Source organism: Microplitis mediator, chromosome 2, assembly GCF_029852145.1.
Source record: "Microplitis mediator isolate UGA2020A chromosome 2, iyMicMedi2.1, whole genome shotgun sequence".
NCBI lineage: Eukaryota > Metazoa > Arthropoda > Insecta > Hymenoptera > Braconidae > Microplitis > Microplitis mediator.
Window position 1 is genome coordinate 6,984,362 of NC_079970.1, and position 17,113 is coordinate 7,001,474.

The 17,113-nt window shown below is 30.6% G+C and overlaps 1 protein-coding gene across 2 annotated transcripts; it reads right to left on the reverse strand.

Annotated features, from left to right (window-relative positions):
- Positions 1 to 2,257: 2,257 nt before the first annotated feature.
- Positions 2,258 to 16,852, reverse strand: LOC130662905 (protein son of sevenless). 2 transcript variants are annotated; one of them, XM_057461861.1, is made up of 18 exons: positions 16,721 to 16,852; positions 15,254 to 16,479; positions 14,723 to 14,986; positions 14,564 to 14,647; positions 14,395 to 14,475; positions 12,592 to 12,741; positions 11,163 to 11,371; positions 10,863 to 11,046; positions 9,184 to 9,661; positions 7,946 to 8,309; positions 6,559 to 6,751; positions 6,237 to 6,473; positions 5,999 to 6,154; positions 5,748 to 5,930; positions 4,820 to 4,937; positions 4,234 to 4,743; positions 3,833 to 4,155; positions 2,258 to 2,929 (listed from the first exon to the last, which is right to left on the reverse strand). In XM_057461861.1, exons 2-18 carry the CDS (start codon positions 15,359 to 15,361, stop codon positions 2,579 to 2,581), a joined length of 3,993 nt encoding a protein of 1,330 aa, XP_057317844.1. In that variant the 5' UTR covers positions 15,362 to 16,479; positions 16,721 to 16,852; the 3' UTR covers positions 2,258 to 2,578. The 2 variants fall into 2 exon arrangements, with proteins under 2 accessions (XP_057317844.1, XP_057317845.1); XM_057461862.1 differs by lacking the exon at positions 16,721 to 16,852 and having other exon boundaries at positions 15,254 to 16,121; positions 16,198 to 16,461.
- Between the last annotated feature and the right edge of the window lie 261 nt (positions 16,853 to 17,113).

The window sequence follows — 17,113 nt, forward strand, 5'->3', positions numbered from 1 at the left end:
ATAAAAACTCTGACCCCATATTCCCGCTTGTTTTACTTTTACATAATAAATTTTTCTTTATCATTATTATTATTAATAAATTGCCATTTATTTATTTAATGAAAGACAAATAAAGTTATATGATTTCACCGAATTTTTTATTTTACACTGACACATACACGGAAAAAAATAAATAGTAAATGCAACATGATGCAGTCTTGGTAAATAAACATGATGAAATCATGTTGCATCCACATGATTTGTCATGTTTCGGCTACATGACAATCATGTTGCGGTAGCATGAGAAAAATCATGTGGCAGCAACATGATTTTCATGTAGCCTTAATAGCATAAAATTAAGCTGCAACAACTAAATATTTATGCTTCAGAAAAATTATTTATTATCGAGCAACTAGATTTTTTCGGATTTACAATATTGCAGATGAAAATTAGAGTAAATTATCAAATTAAATCATTTGTAAATGATATTTTTGCTTAAGGGGTTAAGGGTAGTCAGGATTTTCAAAAAATCGATTTTTTGCTTGATTGTTGCTTGATAATAAATAATTTTTCTGAAGCATAAATATTTAGTTGTTGCATCTTAATTTTATGCTATTAAGGCTACATGAAAATCATGTTGCTGCCACATGATTTTTCTCATGTTACCGCAACATGATTGTCATGTAGCCGAAACATGACAAATCATGTGGATGCAACATGATTTCATCATGTTTATTTACCGAGACTGCATCATGTTGCATATACTATTTATTTTTTTCCGTGTAGTGAGCAACTTTTAACATTTGCAAAAATTTTAATTGCACAATAGTCTATTATTAATAATTCATCTAATTAATATTCCCCCATTCAATTAAATTACAAAAACTAAAAGTGATGAATTTCAAATTTTCCCGCTTCAAAATAAAATATTCTTGGCGCATGCGCGTATTGCAACTTCAGGTGTAAAGTCAGCCAGAGAGTGTCATCGGGAATTTTCGGTTTATGTCAGGGTAGTAAAGGCGTGAGATTACACTCGTTTTCTTAGAGTGGGGATAAAAACCGATGGTGACGTACTCTCTGGAAGGACTAGATGAGTTTTTTGAAAAAAGAGGGAGACAAAAAAATTTATTCCTGCAAGCTTCAGCATACCACGAATATCGCTAATACCGTTATACCCCTAATTAAACAAAACCATTCACTCAATGTTAAATGTATATCTATATCGTAGTAAAATTGAATCGTCTTTTAAAATCAGGGACTATGATCCTAAAATTAGCAGATAATTAATAATTTTCGGATTTGTTTTTCAACAAGTCAATTACAAAAAAAAAAAAAAAACTAAAAATATGCACATGTAGAAAATTAAAAAATCTATAAAAGCAGTTTTTGAAATATTTCTTTTTTTTTAATTTGTCGTTTTTTAAAAAACGCGAAAATTATTAGTTTTACTGATAATTGAAAAACAAAAAGTATTTATTTGTTTAATTAATAATAAATAACTCTTTGATAATCTAAATTGAATAAATTAATTTTTTGTAAAGCTCAACTACAAGATTATAAATAATTTAATTAAGAATTTAAATTTAATGCTACGAGGTATAAACTTCCTTTTTGTGGCATTAAATATTTATTTCTCAATCATCTAATTATTAAAAATAATCTTGTTGTAATTTATGACTGAAACTTGATTAAATTCCATACAATATATATAAATATATATATGGTATTGATAGTATTCATTTGATCTCAAATTCTATGCTAAAATCAATTTTACTTAAAATTTACTCAGTTTCTAGCTCGTGAAATTCGCAAAGTATTTTATTTAAATTATTTCCCGCGTTTTTTTATATCCTCCGACAATGGGATCAGTCAAGACTATGAATAAAAAATTTAATAAATGATTTTATTACATCTGTCTCATTAATCTAAGAAACTAAGGGAGCCGTAATCACCACCAGAGAGTAGTTTATCTGCTCATGCAACCGGTAGCAGAGACAACAGCATCAAGAGTCATCATCACCGCCATCACCAGAGAGTAGTACAGCTGCTCGTACAACCGGTAGTAGAGACAACAGCATCGAGAGAATGATCATCATCATTACCATTGAACGTAGCTGTTACTGTCGCGAAGTTTTTACAAAAAAAAAAAAAAGATTTTTTAATTACATTTAAACTTAATTATTTTTATTTTCTTGTAATAAATATTTTACTCTCAATTTATTAATATAATAATAGATTAAATTTGAAATTATTATTTATTAAAAAAAAATTACCTTAATTTCATTAATTAATTTTATTTATTTAATTTGTTAATAATATTTTTTTTTTTTTAATTTGTTTGTTTCATGGACTATCTATCAATTGGAGTATCACCATCGAGACTTTCCAACCCAATGAAAAAAATATATTTTACGGGTAAGTCGCTACACGTGTGTCATTCGCAACAAATTATTGTGATGCGATCGATTAATATACATACCAAACTGTAATATTTTAGGGTTGGAGAATAACAAGTCCAGCTTTGGATCTTTTTAGATAACCGCCGGACACGGAAGTGGGGTAAAACCTGTGATGCCGAACTGTTTATTCAGTGAGTAATTTAACTAGGTCCTGGAGGGGCATTAAAGTTGAACATTGTTGTTGGTGGGCGTCCTGGCAAAGGTCTTGGTGGTAATCTAGGTGTTACCGAACCGTTTGGCTGAGTAGGAGGAAGTGTTGTGGGACTTGGACCATTGAAAGACATGTAACGCCTTGGATGTGTTGCATTTGAAGTTGTTCCCTCGAGGGTTGAATTACGTCTCGCAAGAAGCGCCGAAGTGCAGGGATTTAGTGTGCATGGCAGTCGAGGTGGAAGACTTGCTGGTAGTAAATCTTTTCTCGGTGGGAGTGGTGGTGGTGGTGATGTCCCTTCACGAGGTGGTAAAATTGGCGCATTAGGAGCTTGACGTGCCTAGAAATTATAGTCAATAAATTAGTTTAAAAATTTAGCTATTTTTTTATGGTCATACAGTCGACTATTCGTCATAAGCCTGTCCTTCGTAAACTTCTTCCTCTCAATCGGGAGTAACTGAGTCCAAACAGCTTCTTCCGCTTATGGCCAATTTATTGATGAGAGAGATAAACTGGAGTTTGTTATTCGGCAGATAAATTTCGATGGTTGTCTTCAACAGACCGACAGGTTAGCTATCCTATGGTCATGTATGTCCGACTGTGAGCTATAGTACCTACTCTAGGGGTCCTCCAGTCCCAAATTTAATGTATATACTTAAAAAATATTTACTAACTACTTCTCCGTTCTAATAGAAGTTTGTTACTCATTATTAGTTTACGCTAAATTATCTTAAGAAAATAGAACTATTCTAATGATATTATTAATTGTATTTGAGATGAAAGTGTGGAATTTTGAATAATTAATTACAAATATTTTTCGAATGAATGAATAAGTAAAAAAAAAAAATACTTTTAATAATAATTTTCACAAGTGAGAAGGAAATATTATTCATTTTATATTTGACATTCGAAGAATCGTTGTACAAGTATGTACAGTGTCATGTAAACTCTACACTGTAGAGTTTTTACGCACACACTGACATCAGTAAGTTAACTGCCAGGTATAAAGTCAGCCCAATATTTACCTTAGAACAAAAATATTCGGGGGTTATTTCTTAAACTAGTGTGAAGAAAACGAAATCTCCAGTTAACTCACGTTAACTAACGGATAACTTTAATCGTAGGATAACTACGAGTGATGAAATCGGCCATTAACCACTCTAAGGAACAGCTTTTCCCTACGTTTCCTAGACCAGTCTTATGACGGGTAGTCGACTGTAATTTAAAATATTATTTATTTTACCTGTTGTGGAGACTCGCTGATGGAGCTTTCACGTCTTCTATGACACCGGGGTGGTAATGGCGGCGGTGGTTGACTCAAAGGCATATGACTGGGTGATGGTGGTGTAGGTAAAGCAGCACCAGGACTACTACTAGACGATGGAAGACCAGCAAGAGCACCCATAACATTTATTGTTCCAGAATTAAAACCAAAATGCGTTGTCTGGGGCTGATGATGGGATGGAAGATGTCCTGGTGATCCTAATTGGGGACTATTGCCAGGTGAGCCCAATGATAGACCAGACATACTTAATGGTCCTGGAGATCCAGGGGGTGGACCTGTACCTTCAATTAATAAAAAATTAAATAATAATAATAATACTTTTAGTATTTATTATTAATTTTAGATTTATTAATACTCACTACCGAGTAATACAGGCGCAAAAACACTGTGATCACTACTGTGAATCATATTTTGTGATGTATGTGGTGGAGTTTCTGGTAATTCTGGTGGTGGTTCTGGCGTTGGATCATGTAATTTAACACTCGAAGCCATCGCTTGAAGTGGAGCCAGTGATTTACCGCTCATACTTCGCGCTTTTATTCCTGGTGATTTAAGATTCAAATCCGGCCATTTTCTATGAACCCTTAGCGGTTGTCGACATCCTCGTGGCTCTAATTCTAAACTTTTATTGTACAAATAATTACTTATATCCGCATCCGTCATATTTGAATCGAATGGTGATAAATTTTCAATAAAATGCCTTATTCTTGGTTCAACAGACAAACAATAAGGTTGGTTTTGGTATTGCTGAATTTCACCAGTTATTTCAGCAACTTTTCGTCGTTTACTAAAATTTATAAGCTGAGGACTGCCGGGAAGATAATCAGGATTTCCCTCCTCAATATGAAGAATATTTGTCAGGTACATACCTAATTATAATAATCGATTGATAAATAACGAATTCAATAAAAATTAATCCTTTATAATAATAAATTAATTAATTACCGAAAAATGGTACACAAGGTGGATTAATAGAACGTAATTTCTCTTGATATTTTCGGAAATGATCGTTGTTTAAATCTCTAGCTTCCTCTAATGATTTTAACAATCGTGCTGGTACTTGCTGTATTATTATTTCATTTTATTAAAAAAATTGTTTCAAATACACTGTAAAAAATCGGGAGTGAATCCGGGTCATGCCGGGTCCCCTAAGGGCTCTAAGGCAAAATAACTCAGACAAAACGACTCGAACAATAACAACTCCGGACAAAACAACTCCAGTCAAAAAGACTCTGTACAAAAATAACTCCAGTCAAAACAACTTTGTACAAAAACAACTCCGGTCAGTACAACTCGGGTTAAGCAACACGCAAATAAAAAGTTTACTTGTCGCACTCAAACTTATTTGTCACAGGCAGATAATCGTATAACGCTTGAAATAGAACTGTGCCTTTTTTTCACATGTTTAGTGTGTATCCAACCCAGGTTGATATTCTGTCGGGGATATTTTGTCCGGGGACCAAGACACCTATTACCCCCAAAATAACTACTCATACATCATGCAAGATTGAGCAAGCCTTAATCATACATACTAATTTTCTCTCGTAATGCCTATACTTGAAAGTAGAAAATCTATTTTTGTACCGAGTTGTTCTTTTATAGAGTTGTTTTGACCGGAATCGTTTTTGTACGGAGTTGGTTTTACCAGAGTTATTATAGACCGAGTTATTCATGCCGGGTCCCCTAAGCTCACTATGTATTAGGATTTTTTTTATAAATATTTCCCGAAACTCCCTTTCGAAGTGAAATTCACTCCAAGAGAATTAAATAAATAAAAAGTCATCCTCTCCGCGTTCACTCCGCAAATTTTTTACAGTGTATATACTTATATCATTACTTATTTATATTAAAAATAAATAAATTCAATTTTTACCTGAAACGTAAATTGTAATCTAAATACAGAAGCAGATCCCATAGCACTAACAATTGCCAATACACCATTAAAATTATTAAGATCTTGTAGTACGATCATTATTTCAATTGCCCGTGATACGATAGCTGCCCTCTCTTCAAGATTTTCTGCTTCTACTATCGTCTTTTCCAGCCATCTTGTAAACTATAGTTCAAAATTATTTTATTAAATTTTATTTAAATAATAAATATTAAAATTTAATTGTAACTTACATTTGTCGTGTGTTTAATCATCTTCAGCAAATTTGGTGATGTTTTTTCCTTATCATTTTTCGTCCATACTGATCCAACTAATTCAGACGGTTTTACTGTTCTGTACAATTCAAATTCTAAAAGCGTTAACTGTCTTGCTAATTCAATCGGATGTAACTAGAAAATATAAAATAAAAATATATAAAATGTTTATAAATAAATATTATAATTATTAAATTTATTGAGACAGTTAATTTACCGTAAGGATTCCCCACTCTTCTTCAGGAACTTTTAAATGCCACTCAATTGCTGGCGGTGATTTTTCAAAACTAAAAGTGATGGGCCTGTGCTCAAAAGGCTCACACTTCCTTTGGACAATTTTAATAACTGAGTCAACCCATTTTCTCATAGATTTACCACTCACTTGTTCTAAAAAATCTTGTAATTTTTCTAATAACTCTTTATCACGTTCAAAATCATAAAAATGATGATCAACCTGTTGACATTAATAATAGTAATCATTATAAATTTAAATTAAAAACTAAATAAATAAACAAATAAATAATAGTAATAAATTATACCCAATGCCTTAAAACATTAAGCACTCGAAATTGAACCGGCTGACAAAATTCTTTTCTATATCTTTTCCAATCTTCCCTCGCAGTCGCTTTACAACCACTCGGTTTTTCTTCTTCGCCGTAAACTGACGAAGGGTCTGGTATTTTAAAACGTTTGATCAATAGATCAAGTAATTCATGAGGTTGACAGAAACTCCTAAAAAAAAAAAAAAAGAAATAATAAACCCTTGTACAGTAATGAAAAATAATAGCATAAACATTAGAGTGATTCAAAAACAATTTATTTTTTTTTTTGCTCTTACCCTCTGAAACGTTAGTGGTTCCCGAGAAAAAAATCTTCCCAAAAGATGGGCTCTCTTGCTCAACTCTAAGAGGTCGCAATTTTAATTTTAATTTCACACCTGATTAACATGTAAAAATTTTTTTTTTATTAACAGTTTAATTACTCGTAGGCTAATCAATACTTTTCGTTTATGCATAGATAATTAAAGCGGATTCCTCAAGCTTTCTATACCCCTATGATGAGTCAAAATTATCGCCAATTAAAGCTAGCAAAAAAAAATGTAAATTAATAATTTCATGTTGAAAAACAAAATCGATACAAAATTGGCGTTTCAATTATGATAATTATGACTCATCATAAGGTTTTGGAAAGCTTGAAGAGTCAGCTTTAAAGATCTATGCATAAATTTAAAAAATATTCAGTAGCTTAGGAGTAATTAACTTTTAATAAAAAAAAAAATTTTACATGTTAATCAGATGTAAAATTAAAATTAAAATTGCGACTTCTTAGAGTTGAGGTAGAGAGCCTATCTTTTGGGAACCCGGGAAAAAATTTTCAGACATGATCATGCCTTTTCATGTATGATCAGGCCTGAAATTAGACATGATCATGCCTATTCATGTATGGTCAGGCCTGAAATTAGACATAATCATGTCTGTTCATGTATGATTAGGCTTGAAATTAGTCATGATCACGTCTGTTCATGTCTGAAGTGTTAAATACGTTTAGGCCTGCTCATATCTGATCACGCCTGTTCATGTCTGATGTCAGATATGATCATGCCTGTTCATGACTGATGTCATATTTGATCATGCCTGTTCATGTCTGAAACGTGAAATACGTTCAGGCCTGATCATGCATGGACATGTCTGTTCATGTCTGACCAACTATAAACAGGCATGATCATGTCTGGAGTGTGGAATATGCTCAGGCCTGTTCATGCCCGGTCATTTTTCATGTCTGATCAGGTCTGAACATTTTTTCCCGGGAAAATTTTTTTTCTCGGCAACCACTAACGTTTCAGAGGGTAAGAGCGAAAAAGAAAATTAAAAATTGTTTTTGAATCACCCTAATGAACACATAATGATATTTATATGTTTTTTTTACCTATATGTAGTAAGGAATGTTCGTACGAACGCCGGATCGGCGTAAATGTGATAGGTTAACCGTTCAACGAGTTTATTAAGCGTAGCACCTTTTATTAATGGTACACCGCCGTTTTCTCTAGCCTCCAATACTATATTATCTGGACAGTCTTGTTCCGCAAATGTGTACAAATGAGGTGGTGGTAACTTCAATGGATGCTTTCTCTCTTCGTCTAACAAAATACTATCTAACGTTCTCTCAAGCATACTTTTAGTATTCAGCATAACAAGATCAGCCATCCAACTGTTCTTATCCTCCACAGATTTAGCAACAAGAATAACATTCGGATGATCTCTCGGAGCGATTTCGAATGCATTTTTGAATTCTATTTAAATATATACATAGATATAGATACATGTACTAATTAAAATACTGTATGTATACTAGGGTGGTCGTAAAAAATTAAATTTTCTCAGACGCCCCATAAAAAGCTTCTTTATAGTGAAAAAAAACGTGGGGAATTTAGTTTTTTCTTTTTCAGTAAAAAGAACACGTGCCTCAGGACGATCAAAGTTCATTTTTCGATACAATCGCGGTTTTTTTATAAATATCTCATTAAATATGCAGATTAAGGGTAAAAATCATAGGAATGATTTTGTAGGGAATAAAATTCTCTACAAAAAAGGTAATGTTCATTTTTTTTATAAAATGTGTCTCTACGAAGATATTTTAAAAAAACTTTTTCAGTCTTATCAATTGAGCATTCAAAGGATTACGAATGTTAAAAATAAGGTTTTTTCTTAAAGATAGACAACTTCGTAACTCCTAACATATAAATCTGCTTGTTATAGTTTATATATACTTAGAAAAATGTTGTTTTCAACATTTGAAATCCTTAAAACGCTTAATTCATGAGATCTAAAAAAGTTTTTTTAAAATATCTTCATAAATACACATTTTATAAAAAAAATGAACATGACCTTTTTTGTAGAAAATTTTATTTCCTACAAAATCGTTCCTCTGATTTTTTCCTTTAATCTGCATATTTCATGAGATATTTATAAAAAACCGCGATCGTATCAAAAAATGAACTTTGATCGTCCTGCGGCACGTGTTCTTTTTACTTAAAGAGAAAAAACCAAATTCCCTCGTGTTTTTTCACTAAGAAGAAGCTTTTTATGAGGCGCCTGAGAAAATTTAATTTTTAACGACCACCCTAATGTATACTTCAAAAGGAGTAATAAAAAAAATATACTCACCCTCTGTATCTTCTCGATCAATAATATCAACTTTTCTAATAAAAAACCTTTCTTTCAAACGAAGCTCACCCTGATGATTAGGATGGCCACCACCAACACCAACAGCCGCAACAGTAACACTAACACGTTTACCACCACTGGGTTTACACAAAACTAACAAACCATCAAATAACAATGCCCTCCTTTCAGTCAATCTACGTCCATTACTAGCAACTTTACGTAACATATCTTCACGAATAAATTCATTACAACACTGACCAATGTCTCGTTGATCCCAACCATCAACAGTTTTTTGGAGCTCACTCGTTTTTTCTAATGCCGCGTGTCGTCTTGCTCGACTCTGCATACGTAAACCGGTGTCTTTTTTTGGAAGACTCGCTACAGATTGCAAAAGTTTCATTTGAAGTGGCCTCAAGAGACCTTGAACTTGCTCCAAAGTTTCACTGTCTTCTGTACTTGGTGTGCGTTTGTGTAATACCTAAATAAATTCAACATAACTATTAAATATGTATATGTATTTATATATAACATTCATTAATGTTCTAATTATTGACTATGAAGATGTCTACTGCGTGTGCCAATACTTTGATAAATTATAATAACATATAAATTTATTGATTGCTCTATAATGGACAGCAGATTCAATTATTACTGAGTTGGTAGAAGTTAACAATATACTTGGGACAAAATTAATATCTGCCCCAATAGCAAAATCGAGTTGAACTTTCAGTTAAATTGAACATACATTTGACGTCAAACTAAAGTTTATATTTTATGTGAGCGGGAGATTAAAAATTTTAAAATAAAAAATTAATAAGAATAAAAGTTTGTTAGATAAAAAAAAACCAGGATTTCAACTCAAATTGCATAGTAAATTTGCTCAAGTAATTTTTAAATGCAGTCAACAGATCCCAATAATTTTATACCACAACAAATGATCCCTACAAATTGATCCTACCGACATTCGGTTGAAAATGATGAAGATGAAGGTTTGGAAGATGATGATCCGGGTACGGATGTTTGTGCTCAACAATAAGAATAAAAGAAAAAAATTCGCGCAAATTTCTCTATATCAATACGACGATCGCGAGCAAATTCACGTAAATTAAATTAAAAGATATATTCAAATTTCGAGTGTCATTAAAGCCGTCGATATTAAGGTTGTGAAAAAAATACGTCAACAAGACAATCAGCAAGATAATTAGCAAGACCACCAGCAAGAGCATGAGCAAGACATTTAGCAAGACAATCAGCAAGACAATTGTCTTGCTGGTTATCTTACTGGCGGTCTTGCTCATTGTCTTGCTAATTATCTTGCTGATTGTCTTATTGACATAGCGAAATTTGGACGAATTCTTTCCTTTTATTCTTATTGTTAAGCACAAACTTCAGTACCCTGATGATGATAATGAAAGTTATGAAAATCTTGATGAAACTGATGAATTAAAAGATCAGTTGTCAGTTGGATCTAGTCTATGGGATCAATTGTCATGTGATCACTTGTCAGGGATCAGTTGTCATGGGACCATTTAAATTTTTATATCACTTTGAAGTTAAATAGTAAAGTTTATGTGATGTGGCATCTAGGAGAATTAAAAAGTTTTTGATAATCAACTTAATGTTGATCATCGACATATGTATCTATATAAAATTTTTTTGTAAGTATCAAAATTATATACCTTAATATAATCAAAATATAAAAAACAATGCCATACTGGTTGCATTAATAATTTGGGTAAATAATATTTAACAGCTTCTTTAAAACCATGACCCGCAGCTCTCAATGCTGCGTTTGCCTCAGGCCTTGACAGCAGCCTCGTTAAAACTTCACGACTATCCGGACTATTCATAGCTTCTGCATATCTAAAATAACAAATATCAATTTTAATTTATAGAACAACAAGTTACAAGGGCATTCAATAATAATAATAATAACAGTAACAAATATATAAATTTATTGAATTAAAATATATACGTACTTTATGTACACGTCAAACTCTTCAGCTTCGGCAAGCTCTTCAAAACATGATCCTACAGTAGGCGTTTGTTTTTCTTCTGTAATTTCCATTATATCCTCGAGACTTCCTAATAATGTCACTGTTACCTCGTAAATGTCCATAATATTACTGAAGAGTTTCTCTAGTTCACCTTTATCTGGTGCTAGTTTTGTGATTTCTTCTCGAAACACCTAAAAAATATCATGTAATTATATTTATTTTTTTATTGTATACATATTTAAAATATTTATCCGTAATCTATATCATTAAGAGAATAAGGAAAATTTTTTTACAGCCATATCTCTACGATAAAATTATTTACTGCCATTAAATTTGGTATCGTGGGAAAGCTTCTGACTTTAATTTGTGCTTTTTTACGGTTTTAATGTTTTTATGTGATAACCAGTTCAATATTTTTCTAAATAATTATACATATATTTAAATTTCGCGCTACAAACTGTTCAATTTTTTTTTTTTATATGCAATGTTTTATTTGTAGTAATTACGGGCAACGTATCTTTCATAAACTCTAAAAATTTAAACCTTTTCTTCAGTATCTGTCACCGTTTTTGAGATAATTAGAAAAAAAAATGAATAAGAGAAAAAGAACTAGACGACAGTAAAACAAAATTTGAGTTATGTTAATTTTTTCAAGTCATTTCCATAATTATAGAGAGGGGGGGGGGCAAAACGGGGTATTTAAGGAAATACTAAAAATTTCAAAGTTAATAGAAAAAATTTTCAGTTGCTGTTAAAAAAAAAATTTTATTTTTGCGGGCAAACTGGGATACCCCCCAAAAAAAGCGGAAAAAAAAAATTCTGGATGTTGAAAAAAATTGAATTTTTTTGTAAGTAATTTAAATAAAGAAAAATTACATTTTACATAATTATTGGATACATAAGAATAAAAAAAAATTTTTTAATAGTTTTTATCATAAAACAAAAGTCATCTCTACTTTTCGACTGACACTCGATTTTTGAAAAAGTTTAACAACAAAAATTCAAAATAGTGCTCAATTATATTTACAAAAATGACTCAAATGTTTGAAAAACATCTTGAAAAAAAATTTTCTTTTATAAAATTTCGAGGGCACCCTATTCCCCCCTCCGTATAATTATCGTAATTAATAAATTTTTAAACAAATGACAAAATTTATCGCAATGAAATTTAACGATAATAAAAATTGGAAGATATTTATGAGTAAATGATTCCCCTGGTGAAAATATTTCGGAATTTTCTCTGAAAAACTCAGTTCTAAAGTTCTAAAGACTTTTTTAGAGTTTTTCAGAGAAAAGTCCAGAAAATTTCCACCGGGGTCAATAAACAATTTAATTTAAAACATATTTAATAAATTTAGTAACGATATTAGAGTCACTCAGGGACTGTAGATTGCTAGTATTTATTAAATACCTTAATTATCATATGTAAATCTCGTAAATAATGTCGTTCATCGTGAATGAGATCTCGAACAGATTCCTCATAAGTTTGAGAAACCACAGCCCCTAGACTGCTTTGTGGGCCTTCTGTACAGTCATCTTGATAAAACATATCCATCAGCACCTGATCAGAAAAAAACAAGTAAATTAAACAATTTATTTTATTAAAACATTTAAAGTTCAATCGCGATTAAATTGATCCTTAATTTATTAAATTAAATGCTATGATTCTCATGATATCATAAATAATATTAATGTCCATAGGACAAGTTATTTTTTTTAATTTTTTAAATTTAAATTAACAGCTGTGATAAGCAATGAGTAATGAGACTTTTTAAACATAAAATAATTAAGTATGAATAATAATTTATAAAGATGTATGATGTTAGTGATGATTACAATATTATAATAATAGTATTTATTGATAAAAAATTTAATAAAATTTAAAATGACTTCTAAACGTTCGTGAGTACATACCACCTGTAAGTGCACGAACGACGAACGAACATGGTTGGTGTTGGTTAAATGTTAGTGGAAAGCATGTAATCAAGCAGAGAACATATGCAGCCACAATTAGCATGTGACTAATCTAACGAAACCAATTCAACAAAATTTTTTCTTTCATTTACTTATTTTTATTTATATATTAATCTTTTAATACTTAGAGAAATTTTGAGAATATTGTTTCAAGTATATCTCGACTTGAGATCTAAATAAAAATGCTATAAACGCTAATAAGTATTTAACTGTCATAGAATCTGTACAACGATAATTTTCATTGAACTTTTTTTTTTTTAAGACCATTCTCAGACACGGCCCCTCACTTTTCAAAAATTTTCAATGACTCAATTGCTATAATCGTATCAAACTTTTATCAATTGATTAAAAACAAATTAAACCCTTAAAGGCATTCTCAGTTAGTGCCCCCCACTTTTGAAAAATATTCAATGGCCTTAAACTGTCATAAGAGTATTAAAATTTTATAAACTAATTAAAAAAAAAATTAAAACATTAATTGAAAAAAACGCGCAATTAGTCACAGTTGTTATTAATTAGGAGTTAAACGAAATTTGGTAAGTAAATTTTAGCCTGAAAAATTTGACATTTCAAATCATAAAATTGATATGATGATTTTCGTTTGACTCCTAATTGATATCAACTGTAAATAATTTTTTTGAAAATTTGTCTCGGCGAAATTGTAACTGCGTTACCCTTTTTTCAATTAATGCTTAAACTTTTTTTTAATTAATTATTAAAAATTTTAATACGGTCTTGCAATTCAGTCATTAAATATTTTAAAAAAGTGAGAGGCACTGTCTGAGAATGCCCTTAATTAAAAAAAGGACGACTAGTGGTAATTTCGCCGAGGTATAGATTTAAAAAAAATTATTTACAATTGATATCAATTGGGAGTGAAAATAAATTTCAGTAAAATCTTCATGTCAATTTTACAATTCGAATTTTAAAATTTTGTAGGCTAAAATTTATTTAACAAATTTTGTTCAACTCCTAATTGATAACAACTGTGAGTAATTTTTTTTTAATCTATAATTTTTTTTTAATTAATTAATAAAATTTTAATACAGTTATGACAGTTAAGTCATTGCATTTTTTAAAAAGTGGCGGGCACTGTCTGAGGATACCCTCAAATACTCATACTGTTAAATTTAAATAAAATTATCTTTGAACAGAATACGAATTATTTAAAAAAACTAAAAATTTTTGCGCGTAAATATAATCAAAGCTTTCAAAATAAATATTAACAAATATTAATTACCATATCTGCGTACATCGCCACTCGAATGTCTTCGCATGATATTTCAACGTGATGTATATTTTTAACATAATTTCCAGCCAACTAAAATATGAATTCAAAAAACAAAATTAAAAATAAATAATCAATTACTATTTAAATTAATTGATAAATAAATAAATAAATTATTTGCCTTTAATATATCTGCCGAAATATATTCAAGTACTCCAACAACAAATAGACTGACTTGAGAATCAATTTTATGCTGCAATACTTCCTAAAAATAAAAAATAATAAATTAATATAAAAACAATAGTGATAATTCAAAATATATGAAAGTTAAGTGAAATACCTTTTGTAACAATTGATGAATTTTATCAACAGGCAAGACTAAAGGTGACTTTTTTTTCCCTTTTTCCAATGCATCTCGTGCATCACGAAGTGCCCATCTGTCAATTGGAGTGGGAAAAGTTTTTCTAACTCTCTCTTCAATATCCTGAGGTGTATGAGGAGGTGGATGACCGCACAGCATTCCCAGCATCCTCAGAATTAAACTCTCTACGTAATCCAATGCATCTTGTCTAGCCTCCAAGCTAGGATGTACTTGCTCCAGAACCTTTGAAAATTTTAATAAAACAATAAAAATATAAATATAAGTAATTCGGCTGCCCAGTTTGAAATTTAAAAACAGTAACTGACAGGAATAAATTTTTTTAAATATGAATTGAATCACGTCCACAAGACCACTGGAACTAAAAACAATAAGAAATCAAATTTGAAAAATTTGTTCCTGTGTTTTGAAATTCGGCAGCCGAATTGCTGTCATTATCATAACAATATTAATATAACTGTACTATAAATTATTTAAATAATAAAAAAAAACCTTTCTAAGAGAGTTGACGAAAACTCCTTTCCACTTGGCAGCATTTTCTTCTTTCTCAAAGTCATAGCCCGACGACTCACTAACAACTGACGTAGGTGTTGAAAACATATCACTGGGTGTATTGTCACACGTTTATCATGGATTTAAAACACTCAAAATAACAATAATATTAAATAAAATATATAATATATTATCCATTGATTTATTAATACTAAAACTCGTGATAATTTTTTTCGCAACACCATTGCTATTAAATAGTTAAATAGCTTTAGATTTAAAAGTCATCTGTCAAAATCTTAAATATATTTATTATTATTTTTTTTTAACGTGTCTTCCAATATCAACAAATCAATAGATGTCAGTGTCGCAATTAAAACGTAATCCTGTAGTTTACCGCTTTATCAGGACAAAGAAAATATTCTCGTGGTTTCCATCACTGTCATCATCATCATCACCATCATTATTATCATAACTATTATCATCTGACAACACTTTTAACACAATTACTCTTGTCATTAAAAATCACAAAATTTAAAAACTAACAATTGTCGCTGGTATTTTTGACTCCATCCTCCTCGAGGATCATCCAAATTTCGTATCCTCGACAATAATCATTTTAACATACATATATATTTGTGTAGTATGTATAACAATAGCCCATAAATGTATATAATATATATCTGACAATAATATTAATAAAATAATAATAATAATAATAAATATAATATTATTATTTATCTCCACATTCTTTTAATATTTTTGTACCATTTGGTTTTTTGACTCAATAATTAATAATTACTCGACACAATCCAGCATCAGTACTTGTATAAAATATATCACTTGTCTTTAATGTCCATACGTACAATAGCTATGAAGATTAATATCAATAATTAGTTGTTTAAGTTTATTATTATTGTTTATAGTTTTACTACTATTATTTTTACCCATCATCATCATAAAAAACGATAATGATTTATTAGCGATGATGGTATGACGACAAATACACATCACATTACCAGCACAATAAAGCATCAACACACAACATTGGATCAGTAGCACACAGCAGCCACCAGATATTACATACGGTATTTAATAGTCATGAATATGAACAGTGGTGCGATGGTGGAGCACAGAGAGCACAGTAACAGCGGAGCAGCAGCATCGCCACCATTCCAGAGTAACAGACCAGAGACAGCCAACAGCCCAGAGTAGATCATCAGTGAAATCTATATGTATATATAAATATATATATGTAGTAGTAGTAGTAGTAGTAGTAGTATGTGTAGTATTATGTATATATATATATATATAAATATGTGCAGTTAAACAACACGACGATCGTCACCAATCGCGTCACCACCAGTCTCTACCTATGGTATAATACACAAGTAGAGTCAAGTCCAAGTACTTTACAAGTTATAGTATTTATTTATTTTATTTTATTTTGTATTGTATCATTGTATGTACCTATAGCAGTCGTTTACACCAGTGACCAGTGGTTTTTTTATTCAAAAACACCCAACGAACACTTGTTTTTATTTTCACAATTTTTTTAGTTTATTTTATTTTATTTATTTATTTATTGATACTATTAATTATTAAATGTATTAAAGCTATTGATTAAATAAAAGAAAAAAATATTGATATATATTTATATGTGTAACTATTATCAGTGTGTACAAGAGTGCGCACATCAGCAGTAACCATACAACATATAGGTGTAACTATTTAATGTGTATTTGAATGACAGTATGAGAATCACTGCTACTGCCTGCCATTCCAATGATTCCATGTTGTCCAATACTTCAACTTACGTACATACCACATACATCTACGTAAATATAGATATATATAGTTTCA

Bases quoted from the DNA above. Each gene is read 5' to 3' on its own strand.
- LOC130662905 (XM_057461861.1), bottom strand. From the start codon at position 15,361: ATGTTTTCAACACCTACGTCAGTTGTTAGTGAGTCGTCGGGCTATGAC. The intron at 14,648-14,722 runs GTATTTCACTTA...TTTTATTTTTAG, and splicing joins TTCATCAATTGTTACAAAAG to GAAGTATTGCAGCATAAAAT. The intron at 4,938-5,747 runs GTAAAAATTGAA...ATAATAATACAG, and splicing joins GATTACAATTTACGTTTCAG to CAAGTACCAGCACGATTGTT.